This window comes from Cherax quadricarinatus, chromosome 2 (assembly GCF_038502225.1).
Source record: "Cherax quadricarinatus isolate ZL_2023a chromosome 2, ASM3850222v1, whole genome shotgun sequence".
Taxonomy (NCBI): domain Eukaryota; kingdom Metazoa; phylum Arthropoda; class Malacostraca; order Decapoda; family Parastacidae; genus Cherax; species Cherax quadricarinatus.
Window position 1 is genome coordinate 41,302,844 of NC_091293.1, and position 16,427 is coordinate 41,319,270.

Genomic DNA, 16,427 nt, shown 5'->3' on the forward strand with positions numbered 1-16,427 from the left:
GAGCTGGACCTGCCTATCAGGGATTAGTAGACCTGCTGCTGTGCTCCTTCTTCCTTATGTTCTTACACTCACCTCTCATTGGTTTCCATCAAGAGGTAAAGTTATTTGTGTAGTATGGATTTTTTTTCTACCATAGCCATTTTCCATGAAGGTGCGATGGTCCAAAGATGAAAATCCATTCACCATCATTCACTCAATAGCTGTCTTGCCAGAAGTGCACAGACATCACAATTCAGTGGATGTATTTTTTTTTTCAACAAACTGGCCATATCCCACTGAGGTAGGGTGACCTAAAAAGAAAAATTAAAGTTTTTCTTTTTAAATTTAGTAATTTATACAGGAGAAGGGGTTACTAATTCCTTGCTCCCGGCATTTTAGTTGTTTCTTACAACACACATGGCTTATGGAGGAAGAATTCTGTTCCACTTACCCATGGAGTCAGTGGATACATACTGTAATAATTTTTTTTGTAATAATGTTGGTAGATTGTAAAATGGAAGCCTGTAATTGTTTTACATAATTGTAGGATTGCTGGTGTCTTTTTTTTTGTTTCATAAATGTGCAAGATTTCAGGTACATCTTGCTATTTCTACTTCACTTAGGTCACACTAACATTTTTTTTTTTTTATTATTAACACACTGGCTGATTCCCACCAAGGCAGGGTGGCCCGAAAAAGGAAAACTTTCACCATCATTCACTCCATCACTGTCTTGCCAGAAGGGTGCTTTATACTACAGTTTTTAAACTGCAACATTAACACCCCTCCTTTAGAGTGCAGGCACTGTACTTCCCATCTCCAGGACTCAAGTCCGGCCTGCCGGTTTCCCTGAATCCCTTCATAAATGTTACTTTGCTCACACTCCAACAGCACGTCAAGTATTAAAAACCATTTGTCTCCATTCACTCCTATCAAAACCTCCTTTACCCCCTCCCTCCAACCTTTCCTAGGCTGACCCCTACCCCGCCTTCCTTTCACTACAGACTGATACACTCTTGAAGTCATTCTGTTTTGTTCCATTTTCTCTACATGTCTGAACCACCTCAACAACCCTTCCTCAGTCCTCTGGACAACTGTTTTGGCAATCCCGCACCTCCTCCTAACTTTCAAACTACGAATTCTCTGCATTATATTCACACCACACATTGCCCTCAGACATGACATCTCCACTGCCTCCAGCCTTCTCCTCACTGCAACATTCATCACCCATGCTTCACACCCATGTAAGAGCATTGGTAAAGCTATACTCTCATACATTTCCCTCTTTGCCTCCAAGGACAAAGTTCTTTGTCTCCACAGACTCCTAAGTGCACTGCTCACCCTTTTCCCCTCATCAATTCTATGATTCACCTCATCTTTCATAGACCTATCCGCTGACACATCCACTCCCAAATACAGTTGTCCCTCGTTTTTCATAATTAATCTGTTCCTGGAGGAGCTACTGTAAACGAAATTTACGATTTGTGAATCAATTTTCCCCATAAGAAATAATGTAAATACAATTAATCTGTTCCTGACACCCAGAAGTATTAAAACAAAAAAATTTTTTACCTGAAATGTACATTTTTTTTTTTTATTATCACACTGGCCGATTCCCACCAAGGCAGGGTGGCCCGAAAAAGAAAAACTTTCACCATCATTCACTCCATCACTGTCATGCCAGAAGGGTGCTTTACACTACAGTTTTTAAACTGCAACATTAACACCCCTCCTTCAGAGTGCAGGCACTGTACTTCCCATCTCCAGGACTCAAGTCCGGCCTGCCGGTTTCCCTGAACCCCTTCATAAATGTTACTTTGCTCACACTCCAACAGCACGTCAAGTATTAAAAACCATTCGTCTCCATTCACTCCTATCAAACACGCTCACGCACGCCTGCTGGAAGTCCAAGCCCCTCACACACAAAACCTCCTTTACCCCCTCCCTCCAACCTTTCCTAGGCCGACCCCTACCCCGCCTTCCTTCCACTACAGACTGATACACTCTTGAAGTCATTCTGTTTCGCTCCATTCTCTCTACATGTCCGAACCACCTCAACAACCCTTCCTCAGCCCTCTGGACAACAGTTTTGGTAATCCCGCACCTCCTCCTAACTTCCAAACTACGAATTCTCTGCATTATATTCACACCACACATTGCCCTCAGACATGACATCTCCACTGCCTCCAGCCTTCTCCTCACTGCAACATTCATCACCCATGCTTCACACCCATATAAGAGTGTTGGTAAAACTATACTCTCATACATTCCCCTCTTTGCCTCCAAGGACAAAGTTCTTTGTCTCCACAGACTCCTAAGTGCACCACTCACCCTTTTCCCCTCATCAATTCTATGATTCACCTCATCCTTCATAGACCCATCCGCTGACACGTCCACTCCCAAATATCTGAATACATTCACCTCCTCCATACTCTCTCCCTCCAATCTGATATCCAATCTTTCATCACCTAATATTTTTGTTATCGTCATAACCTTACTCTTTCCTGTATTCACTTTTAATTTTCTTCTTTTGCACACCCTACCAAATTCATCCACCAATCTCTGCAACTTCTCTTCATGTAGTTTTCTTAAATTCAATCATATTTCTCACCTTCTTTACCACAGGCTTGGCATTAGGAGCTTTCTTTGGAGCCATGGTAGCTTGTTTAGTACTTGCAAGCACTAAAATAAATGGAATGTTATGAAATATTTTACTGGAGCATGTGAGGGGACCTTCGCTCACTGGTAAACAATGCCAGACTGGCTGCCACCACGGCTCACGCCGTGGGTACACGTCCCGGACGAACTACTACTCGCGAGTCAACCTATGAAAAGCGAGCCCATGTTTATACGAAAATATCCCTATGGTTTCCGAAATTTATGATTGCCGAGAACTATGAAAAGCGAGGGACCACCGTATCTGAATACATTCACCTCCTCCATACTCTCTCCCTCCAATCTGATATCTAATCTTTCATCACCTAATCTTTTTGTTATCCTCATAACCTTACTCTTTCCTGTATTCACTTTAAATTTTCTTCTTTTACATACCCTACCAAATTCATCCACCAACCTCTGCAATTTCTCTTCAGAATCACCCAAGAGCACAGTGTCATCAGCAAAGAGCAACTGTAACAATTCCCACTTTATGTGTGATTCTTTATCCTTTAACTCCACACCTCTTGCCAAGACCCTCACATTTACTTCTCTTACAACCTCATCTATAAATACAGGAGGGCCCCACTTATACGGCAGGTTAGGTTCCAGGCTACCGCCGTAAAGCGGAAACCGCCGTAAAGTGGAACACCCTTTTTTTCCACTTATAAATGCATACAAACACTAGATAACAAGTTTACACTAACATATATTAAGTTAGCAATAGAACCAGGCATCAAAAAACAATAAAAAAGTACAATACACACATAGTGCACTCATTACTTACCTTAAAATATTTATAGTCTTAATCTAGGGTGAGACAAGTAGTATTTATTGTAAGAAATCAAGTGTGGTATGTATGGTAATAGCCAGGCTACCTTATCAGGCCACCCCACCCACACATACTATTCTATGATATTTAAGCATCCCAGAGCGATAAAATGTATATACAGTTCACTCATTACTTACCTTAAAATATTTGTAATCTTAATGTAGGGTCAGGAGTAAGTAAATGAGATAAAACGAGTAAATGAGAGAGAGAAAGAATGAGTACATGAGAGGGGACAGGCGCAGAGTTATGTAAACAAACCAGGCGAACGTAAGTTTTGTAAACAAACGAAGTGTACACGTCTGGTTTGTGTACAAGTTACATTGTGTACAGGTTGTCTCTACATTGATACGGTAGAATTAATAAAGAAGAACACTCCCATTCTCATGTAACATGATTTTGAGAAGAAATGAAGCTCTGAGTGAAGGCAATGGAAATAAGTCACACTGACTTTTTTGGGTTATCCTAGGTTCTCTACACGTATGATGTTATGTATGATAATCTATGTAACTGTATTTGTGTATACCTGAATAAACTTACATACATACGAAAGGAATAATTTTCTACAGTTACCCCCAGTAACACATTTTCTCTTATGTTAGATTAGAGAAAATGTTAATCTTGCCGTCACTTGTACAAGTTATGTGGCTCCCACATCTTATATTTATGTTTATTTATTCTATTGTGGGGTGTATTTATCATCTTTTTATGTTATGTATCGTGTTTATTATATAATTTTGAAAAAAATATCATGGATGGATTAATGAAAATGTGTATATTAACGTAATATATGACATTTAATGAGACTCGGTGAGTATTGTTTTTATTATTATCATTTCTAATATGGCGTCACTTGTGCAAGTCGTCTGCTACCACATCTCACATTTATGTTTATTTATTCTACTGTGGGGTGTATTTATCTTATTTACATGTTATGCATCGTGTTTATTATATAATTTTGAAAAAAATATCATGGATGGATTAATGAAAATGTGTATATTACCGTAATATACGACATTTAATGAGACTCGGTGAGTATTGTTATTATTATTATTATCATTTCTAATATGGCGTCACTTGTGCAAGTCGTCTGCTACCACATCTCACATTTATGTTTATTTATTCTACTGTGGGGTGTATTTATCTTATTTATATGTCATGCATCGTGTTTATTATATAATTTTGAAAAAAATATCATGGATGGATTAATGAAAATGTGTATATTAACGTAATATACGACATTTAAATGACTCGATGATTATTATTATCATTACTAATATGACGTCTGGAGACATAAGACACTTACCAATTTTAATGTGTACCTGCATGCCAGCACAGTATGTAAGTTTATTTAGGTACAGGTATACATAAGTATAATTATCAGAGTATATATAAAATATGAAATAACTTAAAAACATATGAAATTTTGGAGTTTCCAGACAAAATGGAGAGACTTAGTGCTTACTGAGCTCATGGAGAATGTAAACAAACAGGGTGGGGCACGGTGACCGTATTAGAAAGTCAGGTGGGGGGGAGCCGTATAGCGAGTTTTGGTCATAATTTGAAATGTCCGTATTAGCAGAACGCCGTAAAGTGAAACGCCGTAAAGCGGGGCCTTCCTGTATATTGAACAACCATGGTGACATCACACATCCTTTTCTAAAGCCTGCTTTTAGGAAATAATCTCCATCTTTCCTACATACTCTAACTTGAGCCTCACTATCCTCGTAAAAACTCTTCACTGCTTTCAGTAACCTACCTCCTATACCATACATCTGCAACATCTACCACATTGCCCCCCTATCCACCCTGTCATACGCCTTTTCCAAATCCATAAATGCCACAAAAACCTCTTTAGCCTTATCTAAATACTGTTCACTTATATGTTTCACTGTAAACACCTGGTCCACACACCCCGTACCTTTCCGAAAGCCTCCTTGTTCATCTGCTATCCTGTTCTCCGTCTTACTCTTAATTCTTTCAATAATAACTCTACCTTACACTTTACCAGGTATACTCTACAGACTTATCCCCCCTATAATTTTTGCACTCTCTTTTGTCCCCTTTGCCTTTATACAAAGGAACTATGCATGCTCTCTGCCAATCCCTAGGTACCTTACCCTCTTCCATACATTTATTAAATAATAGCACCAACCACTCCAAAACTATATCTCCACCTGCTTTTAACATTTCTATCTTTATCCCATCAATCCCAGTTGCCTTACCCCTTTCATTTTACATACTGCCTCACGAACTTCCCCCACACTCACAACTGGTTCTTCCTCACTCCTACTATATGTTATTCCTCCTTGCCCTATATATGAAATCACAGCTTCCCTATCTTCATCAACATTCAACAATTCCTCAAAATATTCCTTCCATCTTCCCAATACCTCTAACTCTCCATTTAATAACTCTCCTCTCCTATTTTTAACTGACAAATCCATTTGTTCTCTAGGCTTCCTTAACTTGTTAATCTCACCCCAAAGCTTTTTCTTATTTTCAACAAAATTTGTTGATAACATCTCACCCACTCTCTCATTTGCTCTCTTTTTTCATTGCTTCACCACTCTCTTAACCTCTCTCTTTTTCTCCATATACTCTTCCCTCCTTGCATCACTTCTACTTTGTAAAAACTTCTCATATGCTAACTTTTTCTCCCTTACTACTCTCTTTACATCATCATTCCACCTATCGCTCCTCTTCCTCCCCGCACCCACTTTCCTGTAACGACAAACTTCTGCTGAACACTCTAACACTACATTTTTAAACCTACCCCATACCTCTAACTTGTACAAGCATATATATGCACACCCCTCAAGGTTTTCTTCTATTTTCTTTCTTGTTCTTGTTTATTTCTGCTTATCTCCATGGGAAAGTGGAACAGAATGCTTCCTCTGTAAGCCATGTGTGTTGTAAGAGGTGACTAAAATGCCAAGAGCAAGGGGCTAGTAAGCCCTTCTCCTGTATATGTTACTAAATTTAAAAAGAAGAAACTTTTGTTTTTCTTTTTGGGCCACCCTGCTTATGTGGGATATGCTCAGTTTGTTGAAAAGAAGAAGAAGAAAAAGACAACGTGTAAGGTATGAGGACACATATGCAACTAATGTGACGTTTTACTGTGGCAACGTTTCGTTCTCCATGAGCTTTATCAAGCCATCTGCTTGACTAAGCTCCTGGAAAGTGAAATGTTGCCGCAATAAAATGTTGCATTAGTTGCACATGTGTCCTTTTACCTAACATTAATATTTGTCTCTGATAACAGCTTGTATGTTTTTACCCCATAGACTGCAGAGTTGAGCATGAAGAGCCAGTAAAACATGAAGTGTATAGTGATGACGAGGAAGCTGTAGATGATCCAGGGAGAAGAGGATATAAAGAGGTGAGTTCAGATACAATGTTTTTTATTCTCTGCAAAAAAAAAAAAAAAAAATTTATTAAAGTGTTTACATTTCAATATTTCCAATATTTTTTAACAGTTTAATTAAAATAGTGATCTGTCAGACCTGTTTAGAGTAATTGCAAATCTGTTGCTAGTAAAATTCTACAATTCACTACCTTCTTTTTAGATGAGACTGTAATATACAGTTTAAAACTTGTATAGGAGGACCCCACTTGGACAGCAGGTTAGATTCCGGGCTGCTGCTGTAAAGCGAAAATTGCTGTAAAGTGAAACATAGCCTTTTTTCACTTTCAAATGCATATAAAAAGCCTGAAAACATGTTTACACTTAACGTGTATTAAATTAAGTGAGCAATAGAGCTAGGCCTAAACAATGCATATACAGTACACACATTACTGCCGCTTCTATAAACAAACTGGCCATATCCCACTGAAGCAGGGTGGCCCAAAATGAAAAAAAAAGTTTCTTTTTAACCCTTTCAGGGTCCGTCCCGTAGATCTACGGCTGGTCGGTGAGTGTCCAAACCGTAGATCTACGCCAAAATTCTAGCGCCGTCAAATTTAGCGCGAAAGCGCTCATAGGCCTACATATGAGAGAATGGGTCTGCGCCGTGGGTGTGCGCCGTAAACAAAAAATCTAGGCGCCTGCATAGCATTGTGGGAACGCCGGCTCAGTCACCCTTGTTCACCATGCCTCGTCGCAAGTCAGCTCTCACTCCCCGGAAAATTGGGACTCTCCTCTTCCTGTCTGATAGTTCTGACACTGATGGAAGTGGAAATGAAGACGAATTCTACGGCTTTGATAAGTTAGTGACCGAAAATAATGACCAGGATATCGATAATAGTGCAGAAAACCCCGACGATCCTCGACCTTCTACCTCTGGTGTGGGCACTCGTGACTCACGGTCGGGTGTTCCTAAACGTAAGAGAAAACTAATATTTTCCCGTGGCCTGGCCTCTGACTTCAGTAATGACGATGATTCTGACGTGGATTGTGATTTTATTGCGCTCGACGATCATTCGAGTAGTGATAGTGAGGAAACATATTCACCAGTGAAGCGTCGGTATGTTCGCCGCCGCATGCGCTCGGGTAGTGTACCCTATGCTGTGCCCAGGGGACGGAGTACATCCCGGAGTACATCCCGTGGCCCTACACCCGTTTTAGGTAGTGATAGTGAGGATGATGTGGCTACACTTGGCATGGATGGGCCACAGACATCAGTGGATGGTGTTAGTGGGGCTGGTGGTGGTAGTGGCACCGCCATGCGTGACTCGCTGTGCCACGCGGGGACCCACGCTGCTGACTCGTCAGTTCAAGGACAAAGCGGAGCGTCACCCACCAGCCCGCCACAACCACCCGTACAACCAGCCTATGATGTCCAGTATTCACCAGCAAACCGTATCTGGGATTGGCAGCAAAATCCCAATTTTGTTCCCAGCCCTCACCACTTTGATGACTCTCAAAGTGGAATTCTACCTACCTGTCCCCTTGGAACCACGGCCAATGAACTGGAATTCTTTGAATTATTCTTTGACCAGCCATTGATGGAAATTATTGTCAGGGAAAGTAATAAGTATTTTCAGTACACCATGGCAAATACGATCTTATCACCACAGTCAAGACTACACAGGTGGAAAGAGACGACTGTTGCAGAAATGTATTTGCTTTTTGCAACAATAATGCTTATGCCTCACGTCTATAAGCATAATATAAAAGCATACTGGTCCACAGATCGGCTAATTTGTACCCCATCCTTCAGTGAAATAATACCAGTGAACAGGTTTATCTTACTGTTACGTATGTTGCACTTCTCTGACAAAACCAGGCCTGACAGAAGTGACAGATTATACAAGATTAGAAATGTTTTCATGTATCTCAAACAAAAGTTCAGGATATACTTTTATCCATTCAAGAATCTTGTAATTGACGAGTCTTTGATTTTTTTCAAAGGTAGACTGTCATTCAAGCAGTATATACCGAGCAAGAGGAACCGCTTTGGTATAAAATTGTTTGTACTCTGTGATTGTGACAGTGGCCTGGTGTTGGATATTGTTGTATACACGGGTAGTAAAACATTGAAAGATACCAAGATGTTATTGGGTATATCAGGTGACGTAGTGAGAAACATGATGGCACCTTATCTTGGTAAGGGCCATACATTATATACCGATAACTGGTACACAAGCCCATTACTCAGTGATTTCATGCGAGTGAACAAGACAGATGTGTGTGGCACAGTGCGTTCTAATCGTAAACATATGCCCAGGCTCAACGCAGGTGTTCGTGGTGATGACGTGCAGGTGTTTACTGCCAATGACATCATGGCATTATGGTGGCATGACAAACGAGATGTCACATTGTTGACAACCATTCACCGTAATGAAATGCAAGACAGTGGCAAAGTTGATCGAGTGACTAATGAACGTATTCGAAAACCAGTGACAGTGATTGATTATACACAAAACATGCGCTTGGTTGACAAGTGTGACATGCAGATTGGTTTTGTTGACTGTGTTCGTAAGAGTTACAAGTGGTACATGAAACTTTTCTTCCATCTCATGGACATTTCAATGCTGAATGCATATAATATGTACCAAATAAAGACTGGAAACAGACCACCGTATGGTGAATTTTGTTTGTCTGTTGTCAGACAACTCATAATGAAGTACCAGGTAACAACACCTGCAATACAACATGGTCCTCGAATTCATCACAATATACCCAAGCGTTTGAGGAGAGAAGGTGATCATTTCATAATACAGCTTCCTTCAACTCAAAAGAAATTTGCTCAGAAGAGATGCATTGTCTGTGCACAAACAAAACGACGGCAACAAAGACGCAAAGACACTCGGTTTATGTGTGAGGAATGTAAGGTGCCTCTGTGCATGGTGCCTTGTTTCAAGGAGTTCCACAAGCTCCAGCAGTTCTAAAACCATGTCCAGTGATTGTAAATATGTAAATATATGATAGAACATTAGTATTATACAATATTTGTGCATGTTTATTGTAATAAACAACAGTGGTAAACAATAATATGATAATAACTTTAGTGCGGTTATTGTGTTCAATACAGTGAGTATATATATATCAATTATATACAGTATTGGTCTCTCAGGCCCCAAATGTTAGTAGGAATAGAAAAAAATTGGAAAAGAAAAGAAAAAACAACTAAAACAACAAAATAATATAATACGAGTATGTGGAATTCGTCGATGTTGCCGCCACCACATCATTTTCTACAAACTTCTTGGCACTGTATCTCGGTAAGTACTGATCAGATTCTAATTTTTTTTTGTTTTATTACCTTCACAAAAATATGCTCTTTAATTCTGTAAGAAAAAATAATTTTTTTTTTTTTTCAAAATTTCTTGGACACTGGTGCGTGACTTCAGATTTTGGCCTTGGACCCTGAAAGGGTTAACTTTAGTAATGTATACAGGAGAAGTGGTTGCTAGCCCCTTGCTCCCGGCATGTTAGTTGTCTCTTACGGCATGCATGGCTCATGGAGGAAGAATTCTGTTCCACTTCCCCATGGAGATAAGAAGAAATAAATAAGAACAAGAGCAATTAAGAAGAAAACAGAAGAAAACCCAGAGGGGTGTGTATATATGTGCTTGTACATGCATGTGTAGTCTGACCTAAGTGTAAGTAGAAGTAGCAATACGTACCTGAAATCTTGCATGTTTCCTCTTCCCTTTCAACAAACCGGGTGTATCCCACTGAGGCAGGGTGACCCAAAAGGAAAAACAGAAGTTTCTCCTTTTAAATTTAGTAATATGTACAGGAGAAGGGGTTACTAGCCCCTTGCTCCTGGCATTTTAGTTGCCCCTTACAACACGCATGGCTTACAGAAGAATTCTGTTCCACTTCCCCAAGGAGGTAAGAGGAAGTAAACAAGAACAAGAACTAGTAAGAAGACAGAAGAAACCCAGAGAGGTGTGTATAAATGCTTGTACATGTATGTGCAGGGCTGGATTACCGCATAGGCAAACTAGGCATTTGCCTAGGGCCCCGCGCATTTAGGGGCCCCGCAGTCCAAGGGGTTCAGGGGCTCATCCAAGACTGCGCACATGGTGCAAGTGCAAAGGGGTCCCTACCTAAAAAGTTCAAGTGTTTGGAGAGTAAAATTGATTTTTAAAAATTAATCAAAACAAAAATAAATAATAAAATAAAATAAAATAAAAATAAATAAACCTAACCATAGATGGCAACACTCAACATGCCTTTGTTTACATCAGAACAGCTGTGTTTTCCCGCTAATGGGTGAGTATGGGAGATTCCTCTCCAATTTTCTGTAGTAATTACACGTTATCTAGACTTGTACTGTGACAAATTAACTAAAGTGTTGTTGATAGACATTGATGTGTATGGATAAATGTTTGTTTTCGCCTCTAAATGTTAAGGGAGGTACCTGATAGGGTTACTTGACCAGTAAAGACACATGGACCAGTAAAGATGCATTTTTGGTAAAAATACTATAAAGAAAAACCTAAAAACGCAAACTGACTTCCGTTTGTAGGTTTTAAAAGCACTTTGTCCTGTCTTTAAGTCTTTATCATTTCAATAACAGATCTCAATTGATTGATGTTCTACATCACTTCCGTCAAGTTGCGACGGAAGTGATGTAGAACATCAATTAATTTACTACATATTTCCCCAGAAACACATAAGCCACATCAGAAAATCGTTGGTTGGGTGAAACTGAAAATTGTCCCTGCATTCTTTAATTCTCATGTCCTTATCTATGGTGGTAGGCCATATATCATGCAAAACATAATGATTAGTTTAGTTATGAAAATGGTAATATAAATACCATTGTGCATTGTTCTTGGACTTGGTATGATTTCTGTTTAAGTAAATTGGAGATCAAGGAGGATGAATTAGTAAAATATTCGTAGCCCAAATCACTAACCTAATCTATGGTAAAAGTTCTGTATATGACTCCTTTCTGGTAACGCTTTGAATTTTTAGATGTACAGCCAGAGGAAAGGGGGCTACAAGGGCCATATCCCCCAATTGACAGAAAAAAAAATTTAATAATAATTAAAAAATTAATAATAATTGATAATGAAAAATTTGTATTTGCATGATTACAGACAGTGATACATCCTCATTATGGCATCTCGTGAACGTGATGTTGGACGTTCTTATGCGAGTGGGTCACAGAAAAGAAAGAAGAAAATTCAAGAAGAAGAACAGAAAAAGAAAGATGTAGGAAGCTGCAGAAAGATCACAGACATGCTCACGAAAACAGTTTCTGATGTTACCAGTACAGTTGAATCTGCAGATACGTCAGATCATACAGGAAGCCCTCCCTCCATTATTTCTCAGCCAGCATCTACTTCTTTTGTGTCTCCTCTCAATGTCTCAACGGACATTTCATCCACAGGATTTGTCTTAAAAGATCCTGCCTCATGGCCAAATGTAATCCCAGATTCTCTACGTAATGCTTTCATTGCAGAAAACTTCAGTCAAACTCTGAACATTGACTTTAGGAAATCAGCAAGGATTTATGATGATGGAAGTCGTCGTTGTTTAAAGTCATCCATGTTTTATAGGAAGCTTGCAAATTCAGAAATTGTGAAAAGATCATGGATGGTATACTCTGAAAGCTCAGGAAAAGTGTACTGTTCAGTATGCAAGCTATTTTCTACCAAAGAAAATACCTTCACACAGGGGTTCAATGACTGGAAAAATTCCAAGCGTTTCGAGGAACATGAAAACAGCACCACTCACAGGAGCTGCATTTTAACCAGTGTATTTCGTGCACAGAAAAAAGGCTTATTGGATTCTCATTTGGAAAATTAAACTGAAAAAGAGTGCACTTATTGGAGAAAAGTTCTAGAAAGAGTTGTTGCTGTTGTAAAATTCTTAGCTCTAAGAGGACTTGCTTTCCGTGGAGAAAATGAGGTTTTTGGTTCGGAAAACAATGGCAGTTTCCTAGGGATCATAGAACTGTTAGCACAATTCGATCCATTCTTAGCAAATCATGTGTCACGCCTTGGGAATGCAGGAAGAGGCACTGTATCTTACATGTCATCTACTATATGCAATGAATTTATTGAACTGATGACTAAGAAGGTCCCCAATAACATCATAGCAGCTGTGAAAACTGCAAAATACTTCGCAATAAGTGTAGATTCAACACCAGATATTTCACATACAGATCAATTGACATTCATTGTTCGCTTTGTCGACTCCAGTGGTAAGCCTGTAGAGCGCTTTATAAAATTCATTCCTCTTTCAGGCCATGATGGAGAAACAATGATGAATGTAGTACTGGATACTCTGCTTGAACATGATCTCTCTATTATGGATTGCCGTGGCCAGAGCTACGACAATGCAAGTAACATGTCGAGTAAATATAATGGATTGCAAGCCCGTATCAAGCAAATCAACCCACTTGCTGAATATGTGCCCTGCTCAGCACATTCTCTTAATCTTGTTGGGTCATGTGCTGCAGAGTGTTGTGTCACTGCAGTTTCATTTTTTGGACTTTTACAAGCACTCTTTAATTTTTTCTCTGCTTCAACGCATCGGTGGAGTATACTCAAGTCAACCATTCATGGAGATGTCATCAAATCATTATCAACAACAAGGTGGTCAGCGCAGCATGATGCAACACATGCTTTGAAAGACAGTTTTGCTGAAATACGTTCTGCTTTGATCCAAATAGCAGAGGATGAAGACCAGACAGCAACTACAAGAAGCGAAGCAGCCAGCTTAGCATCAAAATTGGAAGATTTTGAATTGGCCTTACTCTGTGTGCTTTGGGACTGTATTCTGGAACGGTTAAATGCCACGAACAAGACACTTCAGAAAACTGAAATTGAAATGGCTACTTGTGCTAACCTCTATGCAGGCTTAGTGGAATTTGTAAGCTCACTTCGCAATGATGAAGCTTTTGAAATGTTTGAAGAGAAAGCTAAACTGCTGGTGAAAGACTACAGTTACCGGGCTGATCATCAGCGGTCAAGGAAGAGGAAACGCAATTTTGAAGAGCCAGACAATGAAATTGTGTTGCTACCAAGGCAGAAATGTAAGACAGCTACATACTTCGTCATTCTGGATTCACTGATTACAGAATTGGTGAAAAGAAAAGAAATCTACCAGAATCTCAATGACAAGTTTGGATTTCTGTTCAAAATTACTACTATGCCAGATGCAGAATTGAGAGAAGCTGCATTAGAGTTGCAACAACACCTTTCAGCAGATGTTCAGGACACATTTGTTGAAGAAATAGTTCATTTTTCTGGGTATATGAATCAGAGTAAAGCTCCACCTGAAAAATGTGCGCCCTCAGCTGCTTTGAAACATTTAAGAAATGCAGGTATCTCAGAAACCTTCCCTAATGTTGACATAGTGTATCGCCTTTACCTAACACTTCCAGCTACTAACTGAGAAGGAGAACGTTCATTTTCTGTTTTGAAAAGAGTGAAAAACCAGCTCCGTTCAACAATGAGCCAAGACAAATTGTGTAACCTAGCCTTGTTGACCATTGAGTCTGATCTAACAAGAAATATTGATTTTCAGAATATAATTGATGATTTTGCCAATATGAAATCCAGAAAAAAGTTTATTTAAGAAGTGCCTGTGAATATAAACAATTCTTTACTTTCTTGAGTTTATATGATTTGATAGTCTTAGGCATGATGCAATGATAACAATAATGGTCAGTGATTTATAAAGGGAATAATAGTGCTGTAGTGGTTATACTGAATATAATAGGTACATGATGTCACTACTTTAATAGCCTAATCTAGTAATACTATGCTGTCTTGAGTTTATTCTCTTTAAAATGCATGATTTAACAAGATAGTTATAATGGTAGTAGGTTGGTAGACAGCAACCACCCAGGGAGGTACTACCGTCCTGCCAAGTGAGTGTAAAACGAAAGCCTGTAATTGTTTTACATGATGGTAGGATTGCTGGTATCTTTTGTCTGTCTCATAAATATGCAAGATTACAGGTACGTCTTGCTACTTCTACTTCTACTTACACTTAGGTCACACTACACATACATGTACATGTTTATTTATACACACTCATCTGAGTTTTCTTTGATTTTATCTTAATAGTTCTTGGTCTTATTACTTTTCCTTTTATATCCATGGGGAAGTGGAATAAGAATCTTTCCTCCGTAAGCCATGCGTTTTGTAAAAGTCAACTAAAATGCCGGGAACAATGGGCTAGTAACCCCTTTTCCTGTAAAGATTACTAAAAAGAATAAGAAGAAGAAAATTGTCAAAGTGGGAAGTCTGAATGTGCGTGGATGTTGTGCAAATGATAAGAAAGAGATGATTTTGGATGTTATGAATGAGAAGAAACTGGATGTCCTGGCTTTAAGTGAAACAAAGCTGAAGGGGGTGGGAGAGTTTCAATGGAGAGGAATAAATGGGATTAGGTCAGGGGTTTCAAATAGAGTTAGAGCTAAAGAAGGAGTAGCAATAATGTTGAAGGATAAGCTATGGCAGGAAAAGAGGGACTACAAATGCATAAATTCAAGGATTATGTGGAGTAAAATAAAGATTGGATGTGAAAAGTGGGTTATAGTAAGCGTATATGCACCTGGAGAAGAGAGAAGTGTAGAGGAGAGAGAGAGATTCTGGGAAATGTTGAGTGAATGCGTGGGGAGTTTTGAATCAAGTGTGAGAGTAATGGTGGTTGGGATTTCAATGCTAAAGTGGGTAAAAATGTTATGGAGGGAGTAGTAGGTAAATTTGGGGTGCCAGGGGTAAATGTAAATGGGGAGCCTTTAATTGAGCTATGTGTAGAAAGAAATTTGGTAATAAGTAATACATATTTTATGAAAAAGAGGATAAATAAATATACAAGGTATGATGTAGCACGTAATGAAAGTAGTTTGTTAGATTATGTATTGGTGGATAAAAGGTTGATGGGTAGGCTCCAGGATGTACATGTTTATAGAGGGGCAACTGATATATCAGATCATTATTTAGTTGTAGCTACAGTTAGAGTAAGAGGTAGATGGGAAAAGAGGAAGGTGGCAACAACAAGTAAGAGGGAGGTGAAAGTGTATAAACTAAGGGAGGAGGAAGTTCGGGCGAGATATAAGCGACTATTGGCAGAAAGGTGGGCTAGTGCAAAGATGAGTAGTGGGGGGGTTGAAGAGGGTTGGAATAGTTTTAAAAATGCAGTATTAGAATGTGGGGCAGAAGTTTGTGGTTATAGGAGGGTGGGGGCAGGAGGAAAGAGGAGTGATTGGTGGAATGATGAAGTAAAGGGTGTGATAAAAGAGAAAAAGGTAGCTTACGAGAGGTTTTTACAAAGCAGAAGTGTTATAAGAAGAGCAGAGTATATGGAGAGTAAAAGAAAGGTGAAGAGAGTGGTGAGAGAGTGCAAAAGGAGAGCAGATGAAAGAGTGGGAGAGGCACTGTCAAGAAATTTTAATGAAAATAAGAAAAAATTTTGGAGTGAGTTAAACAAGTTAAGAAAGCCTAGGGAAAGTATGGATTTGTCAGTTAAAAACAGAGTAGGGGAGTTAGTAGATGGGGAGAGGGAGGTATTAGGTAGATGGCGAGAATATTTTGAGGAACTTTTA

The 16,427-nt window shown here is 39.2% G+C and overlaps 1 protein-coding gene across 2 annotated transcripts in view; it reads left to right on the forward strand.

Annotated features, from left to right (window-relative positions):
• LOC128706601 (PR domain zinc finger protein 15) overlaps window positions 1-16,427 on the forward strand; it is a 132,752-nt gene that overhangs the window by 79,977 nt on the left and 36,348 nt on the right. For both annotated transcript variants that reach the window (XM_070087941.1, XM_070087931.1), the window contains one exon: window positions 6,750-6,844. In XM_070087941.1, coding sequence (XP_069944042.1) covers window positions 6,750-6,844 — 95 coding nt within the window. The remainder of the gene's footprint in view (window positions 1-6,749; window positions 6,845-16,427) is intronic.